Genomic DNA, 24,706 nt, shown 5'->3' on the forward strand with positions numbered 1-24,706 from the left:
TACAGGGCTATGACAATAATAATAATAATAATAATAATAATAATCCACATTTGTAAAGTGCGAACCATCACCCGTTAGGGTCTCTAGGCGCTGGGGGCCGTCGGGAAGATTAAGCAAGCTATTGCCCAGAGTCACATGGTGTATATATATATAGCAGCAATTTATGTAGGCTATGGGAGAACCTGTGAGATGACGCTGCGGCCAGGGCGACTGACATTGGAATCTGGGGATCACGGTTCGATCCCCGGGGCCGACGGAAGATTAGCTCAGGTGACTCTGGGCAATAGCTTGCTTAATCTTCCCGACGGCCCCCAGCGCCCAGAGACCCTAACGGGTGATGGTTCGCACTTTACAAATGTGGATTATTATTATTATAATATATAATAATATATATATATATATATATATATATATATATATGTATATATATATATATATGTATATATATTTTGCTGATTCCCTATGGAAAACAATCCTAACTATAACTACCTACTATATATATATATATATATATATTCCTAGAGCGCACAACAGAAACCACTCAAAAATGTGCCATTCCTCATCACTTCTGTACACATCTACAGGGCAGTGGTAGAAGACCATTTCACAGCTCTCAAATAGCCTATGAACAACACCACAATGTTTGTGCTTGCTTGAACTCCTCTAATGCTCATCAGGTGCCATGACAGAAACTCTGCGTTCTGTTGACCTAAACACCTTTGCCAGTAGCATTCTTCCTTGTTTCTCCTAAATGCCCATGATGTTCTGAGCAAGAGCTGTCCACCCAAACTTTTTCTCTCCTCTCAAATCATGGCCAAGCTGTACATCTCTGCTGTTTGCTTAGGACCTGCCTACGGTGCAAAAGACAGCCAAGCACAGAAGGCCATAGAAGAAAGGCTATGGTTAATTCTTCTCCCATTATTGTCATGATTTGTCCAATGCGCCTACCTGACTACAACTACCAGAATGCAAAGATAGTGGGAGGAGTTCTGGAGATATACCCCAGCGCAACACCAGGGCGCGCTGTATGTGATTATTCATCCGAACCTTGTTAGTTTCCTGGATGCGTTCCTTACGAAGGAACTGTTGTTTGGATTGTTGGGAGAAGGACCGCTTTTCTGGTGCAAAGCGTTCCTGAGTTAAGGGATTCTACGTGCAAACCTCCAGAAGGATTAGACCTTTGTTCATGTTATTCCCGTTTGCGGCTGCAGCGGGAAAAGACTCACGCGTTCTCGGCGGAGAAGCGTTGTTCGGAGCTCGGTGAAGGCGAAAAGAGCTCATTTACTTTTTACTTCCATACTGGTTCCCTTCCCGTTTGCGGCTGCGGCGGGGAAGGGTTTTTGGCAGTCTGTGTTCTCGGCGGAGACACAGGATATCTGATCCAGGCTACAGCGGACAGAGATCTTCGTTTGTTCTGCTCCCGCTCTCTTCCCGCTTGCAGCTGCAGCGGGGAAGGGATTAGATCGGGACTCAGTGCTATCACAAACGTTGGACCTGGGATCCAGACTGCAAAGTTTCAGTACAGCTTGGTATTGGAAGTAACACGCTGGTAAGCCTCGGAGGAGGTTTGAACTTGTACTTTGTTCTGCTTATTTTTTAAGTGTTCCGCTTATTGGGCCCAGATAGGAATACGTGGTTTGTTTTCTTTTGTTCTTCTCTTGGATAGCGTGTTAGCAGTGACTTGGATTAACAGAAGCCTTGTTCTTCAGTATCCTGCAGTACCTCATTCCTTCTAGTGACATTTTCGGATACTGGTTTACTGGAGAGAGATCTTTTTTTGTTTCTGGGGCAGCGAGAAAAAAGGGTAACCTCCACAAAGTAGAGAAGCATCTGCTAACTAGAGAGGAAGGGTTTACCTCCTGCTTGCTGTGGTAGATAGAGGTTCATTAGCGAGAATGTATGAGAGTAGTTAGGTATGGATGCTTTAACCTTTGTTTTCGTTTGTCGTTTCAGCTATCCCTTCCGTTGCTGCCCCTTCCCGTACCCTTTTCCCTCGCTTGATTACCTCTACACTCTGTGTTGTTGTAATAGTCAGAGTGTGGGGAAGTCAGGAGGTGGACCCTTTCAGCATCACCCTGATCCCGAGGAGAAGACAACTGTGACAATTATAAACCTTTGTGCAAAATAGAGGGGCTGCACCACAGAGTGTAGTCTATCCTGCTTCTGTTTATTCAGGCAATTACATTCATCTGGCACCTTTCACCATAGTTTACCTAGTGCAGGATATTCCTCCGCTAGTCTGCATTCATTTGTATTTCTATGCAAGATTAGAGTGTGTCACCGTGTCACAATATGAATGACCCACTGGGATTTGTGACATACCTGCCATTTTGAAGTGTGGAGCCATTGAGCCATGACCATTCAGAATTGCTCTTGTTGTATTGCAGGCCGATCCAAAAGTATGATTTACTAATGTCTTTGCCCTCTATGAAATCCTAAGAGAGAAACATCTGTTACATTAAGTTATGAGGTTTGCAAACACTACCTGGTGTGCTTTTCCAATCGTTTAAGAAAAAGTGGTTCTGTCGGGTAGAACAAGCATTAGTTAAGGTTACAGTTAATGTAATCATAAAGATAAGCTCTCAAGCACACAATTCTTCAATGAAAGTGCTGTTAATGATTAAGACCTGCGATTGATGAGGTTTGATTAAAGTGCTTATCAGAATGACTTCATTCAATGATAAGTATTATAGTTGTTACAATGGTAGACTGTCAAGGGCAATCATGTACAAAACTTAAGGGTGCCTATGGGTGACAGTTGTGCATGGTGATCAAGTGGTGAGCAATATATACAGTGTAAACATATTTCTATATACAGGTGTTTTTAAAAAAGGCCAGAGGTTGATTACAATCCAGGAGTTTCTATCTTTCCTAGTACAGAAACCCGGTGGAGCTGGACCTTGATAAAGCGTCGATGTTTCGACCCTGTAGTGCCCCAATTGGTGGTCACAGCGGGTCTTCCTCAAGACAGATAGAGATGTGGGGGATGATTGTGGGAGGACAGTCCTAGCGTAGGCCGGATAAGTCAAGCCTGGACCAGTAAGGCGCAATGGCCAATTTTCTTCACTCGTAGTAAAATCTGGATAAGTCAGAGGGCGGACGGATGGAACGGGATCTCATCCATCGGGTGCATGAATGCAGAAGCTTTTTCAAAAGGTAAAAGGGCCTCCTTTACCTCTCTCACACATAAACACACATATATGTACATATAGTGAAAAAGTGGATTATTCATTGGAGTAGATGTGAATCCACCACAAGAAATACAATCCCAAACCTAGTAGGGTAAAACAGCTTCAAATATTTAAACCTGGACTCAACCCCATGATAGCTATGGTGCAGAGCAGACAAGCTAAAATGTGTAAAGTATTTAGCATTAAAAAACAGTTACCAAGTCCGAATAAAAGACAGAAAATCCCACAGGAAGCGTAAAACAAAATTGAGAACAGTTTTATGATTAAAATTACAACCTCATGACAAAAATTCAATAAGGGAAATCAGTGTTATGAATGTTTAAAGATGGAAGGTAAAAGTTAAGGCAAAAAGCCCTGTAAAATAAAGCAAAATATCAATCAAAAGTAACTGTTCATGGTTAACTGAGACGTAGGTGCAATTTTAGGCCAACAGCGATGTCCTGTGGCACTTTCTGATTTAGTCGCTGAATTGGAAATTGAAATCCATCAGCTGGACAAGGTTGCAGGCTGTATCCAATGAAGTCCTCTCAAAGCCAGATAACTGTTGTATGGGGTTCTGCTGCAGCCATTTGTTTTTGGAAGGAAAAGCTCAGAGAAGAAGCAATTGAAGTTTTGCTGCTGCCAAAGACCTTGCATAGGGCAAATACTTTCTGAGCTTTCACCCAGCCGAGATTACTGGATTCCAATATCGTTTTTTTATGGACCTTAAAAATCTGATGCTGTATTCAAGTAAGCCAGCTCAAAATTGGACACCATTGCCAATGATATCCCACAGACACGCTGGACGTCTTGGAAGTAGAAAACATTGTCCCAACTTTTCAAACTTTCTGGAGAAGTGCCTTCTAGCCTCTTCATAGGCTCGCAGGACCATAGGGGTAGCTGTTAGTGGCAAGGGCACACCCCAGAAGAGGCAACCATAAGGGTTCAGTCCAGGCCAAATTGCTTCTGGGCAGCTATGCTCTTCAGAAAGCCTGTTGTGTCCCTGTAGCCAGTCAGGACGTCAGCTAACCGTCCCTTGGAGTCCACCTCTTAGTCCTCCATATATTTGGGAGCAGGTTAAACTCTTCAGGTCTCTATACATGTCTCAAAGAGTAATTCAAGTCTTCTTTTCATCCAGTGTTGTCTGATTAATTATGGTGGCACTTTTGTGTTTTACTAGGCATTAGGTGAGGGTGAGTCCTGGACACTCACTAACCAAGAAGAGAAGAGTTCCCGGGGCCAACACTCCCCACTTTTTCAGCACATCTTGCTTGCTTTACTGCACACTTTGCCACAGTGCATATTCCAAGGCAAACCCATGACGGCAGCCCCTTTCTGCCAGTGTAGGCGGCTGCTGAGTCAATTAGATGTGTGCCTGGAGAAATGAACAGTCCTCTTCTCCTTAGCTACACCAAGCTGGCTACAGCGTCACGAGGAAACAACAGGCTTCTCTTACACAGGTTTTCTTTTGCACTTATCATAAAGCAGGCATGCTTCACTCTGGTCTCTTTCAAGTTAATGAAATTCCTGACCTCTCCCCAGCTGATGTTCCTGAGCTGAGACACATACCTCACACCCAGGTGATCCTGCTTAAAGCCCTAAGCCATTGTTTCAGCTCGGGAGCAGTTTTCACACCTCATTAATGAGGAGCATTGACTGGGACCAACTGTTGGCAGGCTAATGCTAATTATCCTACTTGAGGTTCAAGTGACCTGTCGAACTATTCATCAAAAATCCAACATCACCAGTGAATTGGATTTTAAATAAATATTAAATATTGTGCTTGACTTATTATGGTAGCTTGTCTCAAGCAAAGGAAAGCAGGGTTATAATAGTATTATAAACTGTAGTTTTCCTGATAGGACATTTACTTCTCTTTCACAGTGAAAATGGTATTGGGGGACTCTTAGATACATCTCAATACTACACTCCTGAATTGGCCATCTTTAAATTATAGGCATTCTACCTTGTGAGTTACAAGGCCTACTTGGTGGTGACTTATTTTATACTAAAAATGGGGTTCTTTCCAGTCAAAATAGTTATTTTTAAATGTTCCCCTGCAGGTTGAAAAGCTCCAGGAGACAGGCTGCACAGGTAGGCTTCATGCCATGTTTTCTTTTTTAGCTTAGTGGATAGTACAACTTGTGCTGTGGTCTACAGGTGACATTTAATTTTTCTATGACATTGGTGTATTTCCAGCACTATATTATGACCTTACTGGGAAGTTAAATATATCACTTAGAAGTTAGCCAAAGTTATAATGTCTTTGGTGTCATGGCACATAAACTGGGGACTGCACAGCAGAGCCTCATTGTGCAGAGTTCATAAACCAGTGGCAATGGAAGTGACCACCAAAACGAGGCACTTTATGCAACACAGACCCACCTCCGCTTCTAAACTAACTTGCACCAATGACATTGCTTGTGAAAGATGAAAATGAACTGTAAATGAGAGTGAATATGTTGAAATTCATGAAAGAGCTGTTATGATTCTCTGACAAAAATGCCAGAGTTACACTTAAATGGAATTGCATTTGCACAATTGTTTCTTTGTGTGGAAAGATATTGGTATTTTGAGAATGCATCTAGCATTGGCGATATAATTAATCACTTTGTTGCTGTGGACATGAGGTCTTTGGTACAATATAGCATACTCTTTATTTAGCAGTGTCTGACAGTACTTTAGGGTATTGCATTTTTATACACATTCATGTCCTACCAAATATGACTTCCAAATATGTGTTATAATTATGGAAGTGATTCCTCATATTGTGTAGTGTGTAATATCACACTGCATTAACGAGAACATCTCTGACATTGGTAAGAGTGAATGGCAGTGATTTTTAAATTGGCTTAAATTGGCACCAAAACTAGTGGATCCCATGGCTTATTAGGTTTTGTTTGTTTTTTAGCCACCTTTGGCTTTAGTTTTTTTCCAAAAAATGTAACTGTTTTTATTGATGTGCAGCTTATGGACAAGGGGAGGGACCCTTTATCCTTATTTGCATTCTTGAAAATGTTTTCACAATAGCAGGAATTCCTAGCTTAGAGCCCAGGGCCGGCAGCATGCAGGTACCTCTGGGATGATTGTTAATGGGGTAGAGATCATCGTGGCCTGTGCACTCACACTGTCTTGGTTCATTTTTATTCTACTCAAGGACACTCTTGGCTAAACTAAAGCTCAACAAAGTTCCTTGACAGGATCCAAAGTACAGCCCAGAAGTGCCCAGTTAATTTCTTATTGTCAAATACTAATACTTATGGTATATTTGCCATATTATGTATCCTGTGTTTATAGTCTCACCTGTGTCAGCAGGCCACATAAACCTCAAGTTGTACTCTGTCCAATTTATCAATGGGATGATACGGTGAGCAATTTATCAGCAGTCTGTACACACCAGAAGTATGATGGAGCTCAATCCTGATGTAAAGAAAATACTCATAGCCTCTTCATATTTTTTGAGAGACTGCTTCTTTTGCTAAACTTCTGCCAGTGATCTATTTGCTTTTTGATACTTGGCTCAATGTCCACTGTTCTGTATCATCCCGGTGGGATTATGGTTATGTGGGTTGGGATTGCTCCATTACAGTCATGCCACCAACACAGGCTGATGCTTGAACATGTAGATGTTTCTATGGAGAGGTTTCCTGGAGTGTGGATTGGCTCAGTATATGCTATCACAGCAGAATAGCCACCGCTGTTACTTAGAATTCGTCATTTTTTGACCCCCTCTGTTGTAACAGTTAACAGTAGTCTCCATTGCAGTCTGGTCATGGTTAATGTCTGGCACAATCAATTGAACTCCTGCACAGCAGGATGCCTATGCATGCGCCACATAAATGCACCTACTAACTATGTGACAAAAAGCATGCAAAACCTTTAACAGCATGCAAAATGCCAGTTGAAACTTCCTACCTATATACCCTCATGCCTAACAGGGTAAACAAACATGGGGTCATGCGTGGGTTCACACTTGTACAGACTTAATTTCTTCCAATAGTCTCTGTCTCAATTATGCCTATGAAAGGTTTAGCACATTGTACTTTTTGGGTCTTACTGGGTGAATTGAGCATCACAGAGCAGGGCTTATTTCCCTGCCCCTATGTATATATGCATCTATAGGGTCAAAAGCGAAAAGCTCAATTTCAAGGTGTAGTTTAGAGCTTCCCAAATGCAGTCCATTTTACCTAAACATTATAACTACGGTTTTACCACAGGTATGTATCAATGTCTTCCACTCTTAAGTTACATTTTGTTGGAGCAATCTGCAGTTCCACGGGGTATACAACAGTATGGATCCTTCTTGGTCAACTCAGATTTATCCAGATGAGCATCTAGGGTCAGCCATAAAGAAGAAATGTTATGGTCTCTTGTAGAAAGCAAAGGTGTACCATGAGATGATGGGAGGCCAAGGAGTTGGGGTAAACTCTGGATCTATTGCAAGAGAATATGCCTCATCCTCAGCCACATTGCCCTCTTCAACAGCTCCATGTGTATTGGAAATGTAAGACCTTAAAACACATGAACTTAAAGCCAATATGAAGCGAGCAACATGGAAACACCACGTAAAATCACTTCTGATTAACTCTGTAGTAATTGGTGTTGGTTTTCATCAGGTATGATAACTATTACTCCAAAGACCAGATCACTCGTAATGAGGGCCAAGGGGGTTTGGAGCTAGTCAGTAATACAACCAGGTCTGATTCACAAAGGGTTTCCGCACTCGTGGCAGGGACAGCGCAGTAGTGGGAGAGTATCCCCATTCAAGACGGAATCTCTGCAAAGAGAATGCCATTCTGCCTTGAGTGTGGAGACCCCTTTATGACTGCGGGGCTTCCACCACGAGCGGGAAGGACCTGTGTGAATCAACCCCTCTGTATTTGAGCTATATGCATGTTAGGGCTGTTGTCATGAAACCCATTGTGTGCCTGTTGGCATTTTATTTTTTAGGTAAAAAGAGTAAGAAGAAGTTATATGTGGAACACAATTTACAGTATTTTCATTGCCCATCATCATTTTTAGTAATATCACATTTAGATAAACAGTGTTCATTCCAATACTTAACAATTTCATTTTGGTCGTCTATGATGATGAGATCGGATCTGTGGGTTAGGCAGTATTTCTTACTGAAGTCCCAGGATTCTGACTGCTCAGAGAAGAAGTAGCATCTGTTTCTGAAACTCAGCCATTTGTGAGGACAAATCAAACATATGGATTCTAATTGGAGAAAACAATAGCTTTAATATATCTATACTTCTTCCTTCACTACTCCATAAATTTGCATCAACGATTTGTTAGACAATAGGCTACAAGTTGGAGAGGATGTGGGTCATTCTCAAGAAAAAGTTCAAAATGTTCTCGAGTCTAACATATAAATTCGATAAAAAACACCTGGGCTCAACTCCTGATAGATATAGAGCAACCCAGACAGACTTAACTTATGGAAATGTGTTTAAATTGTTTAGCAGTAAAAATAAATTGAACAGTCCAAACAAAACACAATAACTATCAACTCAAGCATTTTCTAAAAATAAAGGAAAATCTAATTAAAAAAATGATACCAAAATGGCTAAAATCCACTAAAGGGAACTAGAGACATGAACTAATAAAGTTTTGGGCCAAAAGTAACAAAAATAAGTACAGCACCTATCAGAAGTCACTGCTTACGATTGAGCAAGACCTAGGATTGGTTATAGGCTGACAGAGATGAATGCGAAAGTCGGATACCTCAAGCAGAGTGTCCTGATCAAAGTTTTGCCTCCTGACTTAAGGCCTGATTTAGATCTTGGTGGACGGGTTACTCTGTTAAAATGGAGACAATATCCTGTCTGTTGATATATAAATTCCATTGGTTATAATGGGATTTTTATTTTGGAGGACTGGATATCCTTCACTGTTGTGACAGAGTAATCCATCCACCAAGATCTAAACCTGGCCCTAGTCTTTTTATAGAATACAATTCCCCCAGCAGAGCAATGTGGAAGACTGTACCTGGCTAAGTCCTCCTCAAGTTGGATAGCTGTTGCAATAGGGTTCGCTGACACCATTGCTTTGGTGGAAAAAAACACTGAGGGGAAACATTTAAATTTTCCTCCCACCAAAGCCCTCTCATCAGATACTTTTTGCGTCTTCACCAGGTCAAGATTTCTACCTTCATTCGACAGTGGGGGAGTTCCCTCTCTGTCAAACTCAAGGTCTGCCCATCCGATTTAGAGCCGGGTGGAACTTATCTGTGTCAACTACCCAGCCTATTCCATTAGTCAACGTACTTCTCCAACACCCTGACTAAGTATGGGCCATCAGCGTGGGCCATCAGATGTTTTTTTTTTTTGCTGTTCGTCATGCCAGGTAAAATCTGTCAGTGAGGGAGAGTAAAAAAATAATAATAACCCCCCACATAATTGAAGAATATTCCCATGGTATGTTGGTCATTGGGTTTTTCATTTTCCAAAACAAATTCACTCTTTAGGAGTTTGTATTTGAATAACAAGAAACTGTGTAAAGGATTGATGATGGCCATTGTGTTCTCACTTAGTCAATATTGACAGGAACCGCTAGGACATCAGCCCTGCCAATGTTAACAGATGTCCGCATGGTCAAAGAAACATCTATAAATATGGGAAACAGGATGTCCATAAGGGTGACGGGTGCCCTGATGAACATTAATCCATCCTCCACAGACTAAATTAGCCCCTTTGCCCAATATTGACAGCTCAAAATCCTCCAGCAGTTCAAGGCTGAAAGCGATGAAGTCATACTGAAATGAACACTTTTGCTGTAGAGTCCTTTTGGAATTTTGGAAATCTTGTAAGTCCAAACATCTTCGATGTCTCAGCTTTTTAAACTTTATGGAGAAGTTCCTCTTGATCACTAATAAGGCACCCAGGCCCAGGAACTGCACTTAGAGGCCAGGACTCACTCCAACAGAGGCAACCTGCTGGGTTTAGTTCAGGTGTAATTGTTACAGGTTGACTGATCACTTCAAGAAAGGGCCTTTTACAGCATTTTCTGTCACAGGAGTACAGTCAACAGACCTTTGGAGTCTACTTCTCAGTCGCATGTATAAGCATTCAAATCTGTCCTGAGATGCTACCACAAAATGATCCAGGCCAGCAAACTTGCCATTGTGGCACACTGCATTGGTATCAGCAGGAACAAAAGAAAATAAATATTTGCCATTGTGATGGATTTCACCTCACCAGCCACCTCCAACTGGGATCTCTGCAACAATCTCTCTCAATTGTTTAGTAACAAAATTACCACCATTTACAACACATTTAACCTGCAAATGGACCAGAAAGACCTCATGAAACATCTCACAATCTTAATCAAAGAACTAGTGCTAACCACATACCCCATCATCACTGCAGCAGAAACTGCTGCCACCATAAATTCTATCTACTCAGGAGGCCCCATCCCACCCCTGTCCCCACCATGCCTACTCCAGAGGACTGAAACCCATCAGTGCCATTCCCGAATGCCTCCATCTTCTCCACAACACTCCCAGATGCTTGGAAACATCCTATTGCTGAAGAAACCCTCTGCGAACCCTTCAAGTCTCAATAACTAGAGACCGATCTCCATCGTGCCATTCCCGACCATGGTCTTAAAGAAAATCTTCAACAGATGCCTCACCGAGTACCTCAATGACCACTAACTCCTTGACAGCACTCAGTCTGAGTTCAAACCCAACCACAGCTTTGAGACTCTCCTCATCACCCCAATGCATAGCATCTGCATGACTCTGGACACTGAGGCCATGTTGACCCTCATCCTGATGGGCCTCTCTGAAGCAATAAACATGATCTCCCACCCCCTTCCTTATCCAGTGCTCACATGACATCGGAATCCAAGGACATGCCCTACAATGGATCTGCTCCTTCCTGACTGGAAGGACTGACTCAGTCATCCTGTCACTATATACTTTGGACGTCTATGACCTCATCTGCTGAGTTCTTCAAGGATACTCCTCGTGCCCGACCCTCTTCAACACATTACATGAACCTTCTAGCAATAATAATCCACTATAACAACATCAACATCCTCTGCTACGCTGTAGACAAGCAACTCATTCTCTCCCTCATGGACAATATGCCAAGTACCCCGGATAAGTTCAATGCCTGCATGACTGAAATCACCCGCTGGATGAAGACCAGCTGCCTGAAGCTGAACACCGACAGGACCAAAATTGTGATCTTTGGGAAGAACACTTTACCATGGGACTCCACCTGGTGGCCAACCGCACTGGGACCGATAACCTCTCCCCCCCATTCAGGCTGAGAATTGACAGCAAATGTGATATGACCACCCAAATCAATGCTGTCACCGCATCATGTTTCCATACCCAGAAGATGCTGAAGAAGATTTTCAAATGGCTTTCGATCAGCACCCAGAAAACCTTAATGCGCTCCCTCGTCACAAACAAGCTAGACTACAGGAACATCCTCTATGCAGGGGACAACTCCAAACTGACCAGAAGGTTACAGACATTCATAACTCAGCAGCCAGAATCACTCACAACCTTCCATGCCACACTCACAGCACACTACAACTTAGGAAGCACCACTGGATCCCTATACACAAGCATCATTCAAACTCCTACCCCACACTTTTAAGGCACTAGCATAACTTAACAATTGCATCTGCTTTCATAAACCTTCCAGACACCTCCGCTCTTCCGGACTACTACTTGCACACATTCTACACATATGGAAAAACATTTCTGGTTGTCAAGACTTCTCCTACATCGCCTGTAAAGAGTAATATGACCTGTTGCTAGACATAAGAGCCTCCTCCTCACTTCTTAAGTTCCACAAGAAGCTGAAGACCATACTTTTTGAGTAGTCCCCCTATGTGCGAGGTTTGGCTAGACTCACACCTGGTCAACCCCAGGATACCCTTCAGGTGATAGTTCACTCTACCAATATGCATAACTCAACATAACATAAGTGGGAACATGTCCAGCCCGGCTGGTCTTTACACAGGTGGTAGACAACAGGTGCAGTGATATTGTTGTATTCCATAGGTCTACAAAGTATTCTGATGACTTGCGGTTGAGCTGTCAGTTTTGTAGGATTCACTAGTTAATGGGTAGGGGTGACCCTTGGCACTCCCTAACCAATGTGAAAAATGTGACCAAACTGAACACGTCTCACTTTTGAAGCACATCCTGTTTGCCTTACTATTAACTATCTCACAGTGCCATTTTGTGAGTAAAATCCAACATTGGCAGAACCCTACTGCCCTGTCATGCAGCTGATATCCACACCAAACTGGTTCAAGGACGGCGCATTCTCTCACTTGGCGGGTGCCAAGGGGTGCCAAGCTAACTACAGTTGGCCTAGAGAGTAAATACACATCTTTCCTTGGTCTCCATTTATATTTATCCATGAATGGCATGCCTCAGCCGGGCACCTTTCAAGTTACTGAAGTTCTTGAACCCTCCCCAACTGTCTTTCCTGAGCTGGGATGAGCCACATACCTCTCACCCAAGTCTTCCTACCAAAAGGCCTAAGCCACCACTTCTGGTCGAGGAGCAGTTTCAGGCAGACAAAGTCTAACATTATCTAAAAGTTACTCTTCCTGTATCTTTATCAAAAATCAAACTCCACCACTGAATTGGATTTTTAACAAAAAATAAAAATAGTGTTTGAATTAATCTAGTTGCTTATTCTAAACAAGAGGTAGCAGAGTTATTTTATTATTAACTTTAGTTTTTCCCATGCAATAGCTACTGCCCTTCAACGGTGAAAGTGCGTGTTGAGGGGTATTCACTGAAGGTCCAAGCCAATATAACACTTTTGGTTGTACAACCTTTACTAAACACCCTGACTTGTGGGATACAAGGCCTAGTGTGGGTAACTTATTTATTATAATATATAAAAGCAGGGTTCTTTTCTGTCCCAAAAAGTTTTTGGACAGGTTTGCCTGCAGATTCGAAAGCACAGTAATTAGGCTATGCATCCCATTGCTGGCCCAGTGGATGGCCCAACATCTATTGCAGTCCCAAGGTGACATTTAACTTTCGATACCGTTGATGTATAGTCCTGCACCATTTACTATGGCCTTAGTGGAAAGATACATGTGTCAATTAGGAGTTAATCAATTCCATCTTTTTTGTAGAGGTCAAACTGAGAATCCCAAATTTTTACTGTGAATTTTTAAATTCCACCTAAAGCTTCTGGAAGCCATTGATAAAATGAAATAGTCCTCAGGGTTTACCCCCAATCATTTTCACAGCACCACTATCTCAATATCGGGAAACTGATATTTTCCTGGTAGATTAGCACTGAGACACCTTTATGTAGTTATGTGCTTGATGAGTGTCTCTAGGATAAGATTACCACAACACCCTATAAAACCTATTTTTCTTACTCATCTTTTCCCTTCCAAGCAGGTATAACCTCTACGCCCATGTTTACCCTTTATACTGTATTGTCTTAAATGTACAAGAAGGCTAACCCAAGCACATCAGGGCCCACACATATTTTCCTTGTAACCTTCACTCTCTCTGAATCTACTTTTATATCTGAAGGTAATGCATACAATACATATGGAGCACTTTCCTTATCTAGTTATAAGCATTGTGCTCCTGCCTTTTCTGCCTTCTTAAACTACCTATTCTTTTAGTTTAGATGGATTGAAGGTGATGATGTGCAGTCTTTCTTAATCTTCAGAAAAGCGCTTGCGCAAAAAAGTTGCCCCTGAACCAGTACCTCCCAGTCAAAAATCACTGCCGATTTTCTTACCATTCATATCTCCACAGAGATAGGTTTTCAAATCCTTCAAAATGTCTGTCTCCTGAAATTTGGAGCTGGAGGTTGGACATATCTGGCAGGTGCTGTCAGCATCAGAGGCATTAGTCTTCTTTGTCTTAAAATGAATTTGAGTGGCATACCTAAGGGCTGACATAGTAAACAGATAAGGGTCAAGGCTGCATAATGTGAATGAACAAGCACATGCATGGAGTCAAAATGTTTATTATAAATGACTTTATTTGCTAATGTAAATTCAGCACCATAGTTTCAGCTCAGAATTGCAGAGTAAACAACACTATAAATTACATCAAGAAGAATATTAAGCAAATTTGTCCTTCTGGTGTTGAACTACTAAAACTGATACATTCATCATCAAAATACAGGCACCTGGAACCATTTGTGGTTTAATATGACTGCTGTGGGGTATAGAAATTAAAAGATTTCAATAATCTGACAAATTGCTTTAGTGTGTGGACTTCTCCAAAAGGTGTGTTTATTGGAAACATTACACATGAAGTAGATGTGTCTGAACATTAGCACTGTGCCACAGGACAAAGATATTGGGTGGCAATGCACAAGAAATTTAAGCAATTAGCATAAATGCTTGATGGTTACACCAACTATGAAAAAACTATGGCAGCAGGGAAAGAGGCCTTCACCTGTGCCGTAAGGGCCAAGAGGCAATCTCTTTTGGGAGTACATCCTTTTTATTTATTTTTTTATTTTAGAAGTTTTCTATAGTGCTGGCCAGACCAGAGGGTATCGGAGCGCTATACAGTCGATGTGGAAAAGACAAGTGTAGGACAATACAAACAGATTCATACATGTTCAAAGATTAACAGAATTGTCTGGCGCCAGAAGGGCGACTCTGAGGTAGCGTCTTTGTGGTCATCAGGGTTACAGGGTGAGCTGTTGCGGTAGAGGATTTTTAGACGGCTTTTGAATTCTGGAAAGGAAGGGGTAGTTCTGATGTCCACAGAGATGCAGTTCCAAATTTTTGGGGCGTTGCCAACAAAAGAGCGGGTTGCGGTTTTTTGTTTCCGGGTTTTCAAGGGGATGAGTAGGAGGGAGTTTGAACTTCTGAGATTTCTGGATTGACCCGCTTTCTTGAGTTTAGAGGCTAAGTATTCCGGTTTCCCTGTGTGCAAGGCTTTGTGTGTAAGGCAGGCCGTTCTGAAGCTGGCGCGCATTTCCACTGGGAGCCATTTTAAATCTCTGAGTGCAGTAGATATGTAGTTGAATTTCTTTGCACCTGAGACCATTCTGGCTGCTGCATTGAGAGTAGTTTTAAGTGGCGCTAGGTGGGATAGGGCTGTGCCGGATAGGGTTGCGATCCCATAGTCTAGTCTGGACAGCACCAGTGCTTGGGTGGCTTGTTTGAGATCACTCTGGGGAATGTGTGGTTTGATTTTGTTGAGGAGCTTCAGATTGAGGAAGGCGCTCGCAAAGTTGTTTATGTGGTTCGTCATTGATAGTTTGTGATCAAGGGTGATTCCAAGTGATTTTACCGAGTTAGTCAGGGTGAGATTTCCTTTGAGAGAATCATTAGCTTTCACCCATTCAGTGATTTGAGGGTTATCCTCCTTGCTAGAGATGAGGAGGATCTCGGTTTTTCCTTGATTGAGTTTAAGGTGGTTCCTCCCTAGCCAGTCTTGGATTTCTTTGAGAGTGTTGTTGAGCCTTAGAATGTCGTTAAAAGAGGCGGTTTCTATGTAGATCTGTGTGTCGTCTGCATAGAGATGGAAAGGGATGTGGCTTTCTTCAGTATGGTGGTGAGGGGTACCATATATATGTTGAACAGTTGAGGGGAAAGAACAGATCCTTGGGGGACCCCTCTGGTCACGGGGAGAGGGTTGGATGTGAAGGATTTTATTTTGACTCTTTGGAAGCAGTTCTGAAAGAAGGAGTCGAACCATTGCAGGACCACATCATCCGCACCTAATCGTTCTTTAAGGGCCTTGATGAGCAGCTTGTGGTCTACCGTGTCAAAGGCCGCTGATAGGTCTAGAAGGATGAGTAAGCAGCACTGATCTGAATCAAGGGAGTTGCGGATGTCATCCAATATGTTCAGGATTGCGGTTTCGGTGCTATAGCCTTTTCTGAAGCCTGATTGGTTGTGGTCTAGAAGATTGATGTTGTCGATCTGATTGTTAGGTTGACGTAATACACAGTTTTCTAAGATTTTGGCTAGGAAGGGCAGACTGGAGACTGGTCTGAAGTTGTTTAGGCCATTAGAGTCTAGGCCTGGTTTCTTCAGGAGAGGAGTGACCTGGCCGACTTTGAGGCAGTCAGGAATGATGCCAGTTTTTAAGGAGCTGTTGATGATTTCACACCAGAGTGGAGCAAGGGTGAGTTTCAGGTCTTTGGCCATTTGGGAGGGGATGGGATCAAGGTTGTGGGATGAGGGTTTGGAGGATGAGATTAGATTGAGGATCTCGGCTTCATGGATGTGGTCGAAGGAGGACCAGGCGATAGAGGAGGGATCTCTAGAGGTGGTTTCTATTGCTGTTAGGTCGTTATTGCCGATCGGAAGAGGGTTGATGTCTGGAGATAGTTCGATCTTGGCTATTTTTTCATTGAAGAAGGTGACGAAGTTATCACATAGGGTTTTGGAGGGTTGGGCATGGATAGTAGATGGTTCGGATGTTTGTTTTTTGATGATGTCAAAGAGTTCTCTTGGTCTGTTTTTTGCCTTGTCTAGCGCAATGTAGAAGAAGTTTGTTTTTTCGCTGTTGATGTGTTTCTTGTACCTTACTTTCACTGCTCTGAGTTCCTCGCGATGGATAGAGGAGGGGTTCTTTCTCCAATGGCGTTCTGTGGCTCTGAGATGTCTCCTTTCTTCGTTGATGTCCTTGTTAAACCAGGTTCTCGATGGATGTTCCTAGGTTTTTTCTGTTTTAGGGGTGCCAATTGGTCTAGGATGGCGGACGTGGTAGTGTTGTAGTGTGAGATGAGTTAAGTAGCTGAGAGGCCTTCCGTGGAGATTGGCAGGGAGGAGGCTATTCTTTCTTCTAGTTCGATTGTGTTGATTTGTGATAGGTTCCTGGACCATGTAGGGGGGGCTGCGATGGGAGGAAGGGACGGGATCTGTTGCGTGAGGTGGAATAGGGGTCCACCATGTGGCCCCCTCCCTTTATTTAAAAAATTGACGGGCTCTGGGGGATGAGGTCCCTGGAGCCGAAATCAGCCTGGGAAGCGGAGCCGCGCGACTTTCCTCCTCAAATAAATATAATTTAAATAATGGCCCGGGGTCAAAAGTGGCCCAGGGAAGGGGGGGCATGTGTCCCCCTTCCCTATAAATATACATAGAAAAGGAGGCATGCCCCGGGGGGTGCGTCCCCGGGGCCGAAATCGGCCTCAGGAAGGGGGCAATGCGGCCCCTTCCAGTTATTGTTTTTTTTTTTAAGTTCAGGCCCTGGGGGATGGGGTCCCTAGAGCCCTAAAAATACTAGCCCCCCTTCTAAAAATATAGTAAAAAAAGCTGGCATCTCACCACTGCATTTGCAGAGTGGTGGAGAAAGGGGGATATGGCCTCCTCCGAAGACGTCTTAGCAATCCTAGTGTGTGGGACTTACTAGAGGTAACAAGAGGGGTAGTTGGCCCCCAAGGACATCCTTGGGGGCCAACTACCCCTACTATTACCTCCAGTAAGTACTACACAGCAAGATTGCTAAATTAGCATAATAGGTCACATCCCCTTTGCTCACCACTCTGCAAATGTGCCCCCGGGCTCATTCTAAATTAGGGAATTAAGTCCCCTTGAATGCTGCGGGTCCCTGGGGGGCAACTAGCCCACCAGGTACCTCCAGTGAGCAAAACACAGCTGGATTGCACAGAGGTGGTCCGAGGCCACACCCCTTTTTACACCACTTTGCAAACACACATCTTGGCGTACTGCTGGTGGGGCGATGAGGTCCTCTTGTGTCCTGAGGACCTCAGGACACAAGTGGACCTCATACCCCGAGCAGCAGTGCTCCACAAGTCACGTTTGAAGAGTTGTTTTAAAAGAGGGTGTGGCCTCGGACCACTCTCAGCAATCCAGGTGTTTCCGCTTACTGGAGGTACCTGGTGGGCTAGTTGGACCCTAATGGCCCCCAGCAGTGAAGGGGACTTCAATCCCCATCCAAGAGCACGCTAGGGAGTGTGTTTGCAGAGTGCTATGAGAACTTAGCAATCCTGCTGTGTGGTACATACTAGAGGTAGTAGGAGGGGTAGTTGGCCCCTGAGGATGTCCTTGGGGCCAAATACCCCTCTTTTTACTTCCAGTAAGTCCCACACAGTGGGATTGCTAAGACGTCTTCGAAGGCCATGCCTGCCTTTCTCCACCACTCTGCAAACATGCCACCTGGCAGACTACAGGATGGATATGAAGTCCAATTTGCTCCTGAGGGACTTTGGGGGCCAAGAAGCCCTTCTGGTACCTCCTGTAAGTCCTACGCAGCAGAATTCCTGAGCGCTGGTTGGAGGCCCAGCACCCTTTTTCCACCACTCTGCAAACGCGACCTATTGTTAAAGAAGTGTTTCAATGTAATAGCGTTTTAAATGTAAAAGTTTTTTACTAATGTTTTTTGGAGTGGAGTGGATGTACGTTGTGTGTAGTGGAATTATGTGGTAAAAAGTATGGTATTTAGTGTATAAGAATTATGTGGAGTGGGATTATGTGTTATGGAGAGTAATTATGTGGTATGGTAGTCTGTGTTGGGGAGTGGCAATGTCAGGTTTAGTCGTCCACGTGTCCATAGAAGCTAAACTATGAACTCAGTGTGACAAAAAAAGAAGGAATCACTGAGGAGCACTTGTGGACCTAGTCAGAGGTATGAACAGGGCCACTGGATTATGCGACTGTTTGGCTGCACTGATTTTCGCACAATTATACATTTTCTGCTTCAGCCACATAATTCATCATCTGCTCCCTAATCTGCAGATTTGAACAAAAAAAGCCTTGTTTCTAGCTCAAACGGCTCAAACGTTACCAAGGATGCAGCGACAACTGTTACAGGGTGGTGGAAGGCTGTTTGCAAATCTAGAGTAGTCACCTGTTACTTATTGCTAAATGTGGGTGTTAAAATGGTACTAATGTTGTGCAAGCCACTCTTGCTTCCTTCTGTGCCTCTCTTGCCTCTTTCTGCATTTCTGTTGCTTCTTTCTACTCATTTCTTTCTTTTTGTGCACTTCTCTTGCCTCCTTCTGCAAATCTTTTCTACTTTCTGCACCTCTATTCCCTTTTTCTGCACGTCCGTTGCCTCTTTCTGCACCTCATTTACTTCTTTCGGTATCCCTCTTGCCTCTTTTTGCACACCTCTTCCCTCTTCCTGCACCTCTCGTGCCTTTTTCTGTACCCCTCTTATGTCTTTCTGCACTCCTTTTGCCTCTTTTTGCACCTCTGATCCTTCTTTCTGCACTTCTTCTGTTTCTTTCTGCACCTTTTCTTGATTCTTTTTGCACCGATCTTGCCTCTCTCTGCACCCCTCTTCTCTCTTTCTGCACTTCTGTTGCTTCTTTCTGCACTTATCTTGCTTCTTTCTGCACCTCACTTGTCTCTTTCTGTACCTCTATTGCCTCTTTCTGCAGTTCTCTTTCCTCTTTCTGCACTTCACTTGCCTCTTTCTGGAACTCTCTTACTTTTTTTTGCATCTCTCTTGCCTCTTTCTACACCTCACTTGCTTCTTTCTGCACCCCATTTGCCTGTTTCTACATCCCTCTTCCCCCTCTATGCAACTCTCTTACCTCTTTCTATACCTCTCTTGTCTCTTTCTGTACCTCTGTTCCTTCTTTTTTCACCTGTCTTATCTCTTTCTGCACCCTTTGTGCCTCTTTCAGCACCTCTGTTGCTTCTTTCTGCAGTTCTCTTCCTCTTTCTGTACCCCTCCTGCCTCTTTCTATACCCCTCTTGCCTCTTTGTGCACCTCTCCTACCCCTTTCTGCACCCCTCTTTTTCCACCTCTGTCGGTTTGTCCTGCACCTCTTTTGCTTCGTTCTGCATTTCACTTGCTTCTTTCTGCCCCTCTGTTGGTTCTTTCTGCACTGCTCTGGCTTCTTCCTGCACCTCTTTTCCAAATTTACGCATCCCTCTTGCCTTTTTCTGTAACTCTGTATCCTCTTTCTGCACCACTCTTGCCTCAGTCTGCCCACCTGTTCCCTCTTTCTGCACCTCTTTTGCCTGTTTCTGCAACTCTCTTGCCTTTTCTACAGTCCTCTTGCCTCTATCTGCACCACACTTGACTCTTTTTGAACCTATGTTGGTTCTCTTGCACTGCTCTTATTTCTTTCTGCTACTCTCTTGCAAATTTCTGCACCACTCTTGCAAATTCTAGCACCCCTTTTACCTGTTTCTGCACCGCTCTTCCCTCTGTTTGCACCTCTGTTCCCTCTTTCTGTACCTCTTTGTCTCTTTCTGCAATTCTCTTGCCTCCTCCTGCACCTTTGTTGCTTCTTCCTGCACTCCTCTTGCCTCTTTCTGCAACCCTTTTGCTTCATTCTGCACTTTCAATGCTTCTTTTTGCACCTGTCTTGCTTTTTTCTGCTCCCATGTTCTCTTTCTGCACTCATCTTCCCTCTTTCTGTACCTTTCTTGCCTGTCTGCATCTCACATGCCTCTCCTGCGCCTCTCTTGCCTCTTTCTATACCTCCCTTGCCTCTTTTTGCACCTCGCTTGCTCTTTCTACACCCCTGCTACCTCTTTTTGCACCTCTGTTGGTTCTTCCTGCACTGCTCTTGCTTCTTGCTTCTTTCTGCATCTCACTTGGCTTTTTGCATGTCTCTTGGTTCTTTCTAAACTTCTGTTGCTTTTCAGCAATTCTCTTGCTTCTTTCTACACCTCTCTTGCATCTTTCTGCACCTCTGTTGCCTCTTTCTGCACTTCACTTGCTCCTTTCTGCACATCTCTTGCGTCTTTCGACACCTCTGTTGCTTCTTTCTGCACCTCTCCTGCCTCTTTCTGCATCCCTCTTCCCTCTTTGTGCAACTCTCTTGCCTCTTTCTACACCCCTCTTCCCTATTTCTGTACCACTCGTGCCTCGTTCTGTAACTCCACTGCTTCTTTCTGCACTTCTCTTGCCTCTTTCTGTACCTCTTAGTTAGACATAGTTTTAACCCCCCTGCCTATTATGTACTAGGGTCTTACAGGGGAGGCATGCCAATCCAGGGGTACCCCAATCATACTGTACCCTAGTGTATGTAGGTGTTTTCACTGTATTCTAAGTGTTTTTCAGCATAGCATTGGCTCCGGGCCTGGTTAGTCAGAGTCAGTTACCACCTGTACCAGTCAGCAAAAAGTTGAGGGCACAGGATGACTTTGCAACAAGGCCTCTTTCTGCACCTCTGTTGGTTCTTTCTGCATGTCTCTTGATTCTTTCTGCACTTTTCTTCGTCTTTCTGGACATCTGTTGTCTCTTTCTTCATTTCTCCAACTTCTTTCATGCCTTTCTTCCTCTTTCTGCACATGTCCTACCTCTGTAGGCATAGCTAGAAATAAGACTTTAAAAAAACCTTTGAAATTCACTCTAAAAACTATAGGTGTTAGGGACGTTATAGTTAGAAATTAGCATTACAAAAACCTTTGAAATCCACTGAAAAAACCATAGGTTTCAGGGATATTATAGTTAGAAATTAGCATTTAAAAACCATAGAATTTCACTGAAAAAAACCATAGGTTTCAGGGACAATATAGTTAGCAATTATCATTTAAAAAACCTTAGAAATTTACTGAAAAAAACACAGGTTTCAGGGACTTTATAGTTAGTTGGACATTTCACTCATACAAAACCAGAGAAATTCAGCCGTTATAGTTAGTTGAGCTAACTATAACTCACAGCCCCGCAATGCACTGTTGATGATGTCACATATTACATAATTCATGATATGGTTATTGACATCACTGATGACAAGCCCATTTTAGGAGTTAATAAAAGTTGATAGTAAAATCCTATTTTGCAGTGGTAAATGCTCCAATGTTTCAGCTTGGAGTGTTTGCGACCAAAACAATCGATTAGTACATTTAGCTATATGTTCTCCTCTGCTTTTATTCTTCTGCTTCTTTCCTGACCTTTCTCTGAGTTCACACTGGGTACGGTGCAATGCAGACTGCATAAAAATATTGTCCCATGAAACTTATTAATGCTTGTTACTCGGCTTATTGTTGCATGCAACCTGTGATGCCACTGATGATCTTCACCATATTTATTGATGTTTGCAATTTGTGAGGCGACTAAAGCTAATTATTTGGCCTATCGATGCATGCAGGCCACTGACACATGCTACTAGACCCACTGATGCATGCAGGGTCTGAGACCACTATTGAATACCACTGGACACACTGATACATGCCTGGAGTGAGAACATGGTTGGAGTATCACTAGTCCCATTGATGTATTAATGTGTAGCGGAATTGAAGCTCGTTATTAGACCTATTGTTACATGCACTCCTTAGGACCACTGATGTTCCCTACTCGGCCCAATAATAGATGCACTCTGCGTCTCTTTACTTTGCCGATTGATAAGCGCATCTTGTGAGGCACTGGGGTTCATTTCAGTGATTGTTTGCAACGTACAGAACCACATATGCCTTTTAATTGGCTCTGTGGTGCATGCAATGTGTGGGCAGCTGACACTTGTGACTAGAACTATGTTCTGAGGGTGGCCATGTGTGCTACTTACCACACCATTGATGTGAGCTTTGTGTCGGGTTACTGATGCTCCTTACCAGGCACATAGATGTATGAACTGTATGGGGCCACTGATGCATGTTACTTGGCCACTGATGCAGTATGAGGTAATTGACATGTGTTGTTGTTGCATTTACTCTTTGTGGCCACTGATTCAAGATACTATGTCTAGTGATGCATGTATTATGTGGACCAGGGTTGCTTTACACTAGAGCCATTACTGAATGGCCAGTTTGGGGTCTAATGCTTTATACTGAGCCAATTGATTCCTGCAATATGGGGCCACTGGTGCTCATTACTATCCAATTTAAGAATGCACTGCATGGGCCTATGCATGCTAGTTACTAGCCCTGTTAAATCATGCATTGTGGGGAGCACTGTCCCTCCTAATAAGGCCCATTGATCCATGCAATCTGTACCACTGATACTCATTACTATGTCATTTGATGAAATACTGTGTGGGGTCACTGGCACCTGTTACTAGAACCAGTGATTGATGACTCATTGAAGTAGCTACTGTCTGGGGCCACGGATGCCTGTTACTATACCCATTAATGCATTTTACTGTGTGGGGGCACTGGATCTGGTGATTGGCCAATCAATACATGCTTATTGTGGAATCACTGTTGCTCTTCTTTGGATGCATGCACTGAATGGGACCACTGGTCCTTGTCAGTAGGCCCATTCATTCATGCACTCTATAGGACTAAGGCTGTTTGTTACTGGGTCGATTGATACATGTACTGTGTAGGACCACTGCCACTTATCACTGCGCACATTAGTGGGTGCATTGGGTGGGGCCACTGACAGTCGTGACTAAGTTATATGGAGCGTCTCTTGGTCACAAGCATGCTTGGTTTCATTCGGTGTATGTGTCAGGGAAGGCAGTGGCTCACAGGGCCGGACTGGTCATAGCAGGCGCCGGGTGTGTTCCTGGTGGGCACGATGGGTGGGAGGCCAGTTTTGTGCTGGTGGGGGCCTGTTTTCGTTGCAGGGGGTCAGTTTTGCAGCACTGCTGCAATAGCGGACCCTTGTAACAAAAGCACAGCAGCATGCACGCCAGCCCCCCCACCCCTTCCCGAGGCTGGTCAGACATAATTCCCAGGTCTGGTTTGTGATCCCAGCTCGACCCTGGTGGCTCAGTTGTAGTGCATGGATAATGAAGCAACACTTCCCTTCAGTGTAAGACTGACAGAAGGAGCCACACATGTCTTCAAGCTACTTGGCAGCCTTGGCAATGATATAGCAAAGACCACATGCCGGAAATGAGACAGGCATATTCGCTCTGCCAGTGCTTGTTTGTTATATATTAAGAAAGGATTGAAGAAATTTTTATTTACATCTTTTGAATATTTTTGGTGGGACTGTCACAGTGACTTCTTTTTGATGAACATGTGATTTTTTCTCTGATCATTTCTGCTCTATTTGTTATGGGATACAAATCTTTGTATTTTTTGGGTGATAGATTGGATTATTGGTTTCAGTGTTTTAACTGTACATTATTATAAGTACTACCACGACTGTTATAAGAATAAACATTATCCATACGTTTGTAATGTTTGTATATGTCTATGCCTAAACATGCATATTGTTATTTGTCTGTGCTCTTGTGAACCAGATCAATTTTCATCTATCAGGTGAAGAAATTTGTTTAGAGAACGTCATAGGTGAACCTAAATCCACTTACTGAAAACTGTCAGAACTATCACCACAGCAAGCAGCAACACCACCACAACCACCAGTGCCCTAGAAAGGAAACTGCAAACAGGAGGCGCGGCCGGAGCTGAAAATACAAACACATTATAAAGACCGAGTGAATATGTAATTTACATGCAGGTGCACTTCAATATTACTGGGTGTAATGTTTGACTTTGTCCACTTATAACAACAGTCAACAAAATTCCAAGTATACAAAATATATATTTTCTAAACAATAAATAAACTGTCTCTTGGCCAGCGCCTGCTCTCAAACAACCGGATTTTGCAATAAAAACACATGCCAAGGTAAGATTACAAACATTTAAATAACTGTATTATACACTTTTTAACAGTATTTTAGATTTTTGAGCAATATTGTTCTGGCAGCTCATGAAAAAAAATCTAGAATTTACGAACG

General features: G+C 43.3%; 1 protein-coding gene and 1 long non-coding RNA gene across 2 annotated transcripts in view; one reads left to right on the forward strand and one right to left on the reverse strand.

Moving 5' to 3' along the window:
* LOC144767738 (C-type lectin domain family 12 member B-like) overlaps nt 1-24,706 on the reverse strand; it is a 113,582-nt gene that overhangs the window by 30,082 nt on the left and 58,794 nt on the right. Inside the window, exons 3-6 of the mRNA XM_078651124.1 lie at nt 24,278-24,373; nt 13,919-14,074; nt 8,236-8,387; nt 2,323-2,435 (exon numbers count right to left, since the gene is read on the reverse strand). Of these exons, the coding sequence (XP_078507250.1) occupies nt 2,323-2,435; nt 8,236-8,387; nt 13,919-14,074; nt 24,278-24,373 (517 nt within the window). The remainder of the gene's footprint in view (nt 1-2,322; nt 2,436-8,235; nt 8,388-13,918; nt 14,075-24,277; nt 24,374-24,706) is intronic.
* LOC144767739 (uncharacterized) lies at nt 1,057-24,588 on the forward strand. Its single transcript, XR_013598328.1, has 3 exons — nt 1,057-1,549; nt 5,234-5,264; nt 24,228-24,588. It is a non-coding gene; the product is annotated as an uncharacterized LOC144767739 (long non-coding RNA).

Source organism: Lissotriton helveticus, chromosome 7 (assembly GCF_964261635.1).
Source record: "Lissotriton helveticus chromosome 7, aLisHel1.1, whole genome shotgun sequence".
Taxonomy (NCBI): Eukaryota; Metazoa; Chordata; class Amphibia; order Caudata; family Salamandridae; genus Lissotriton; species Lissotriton helveticus.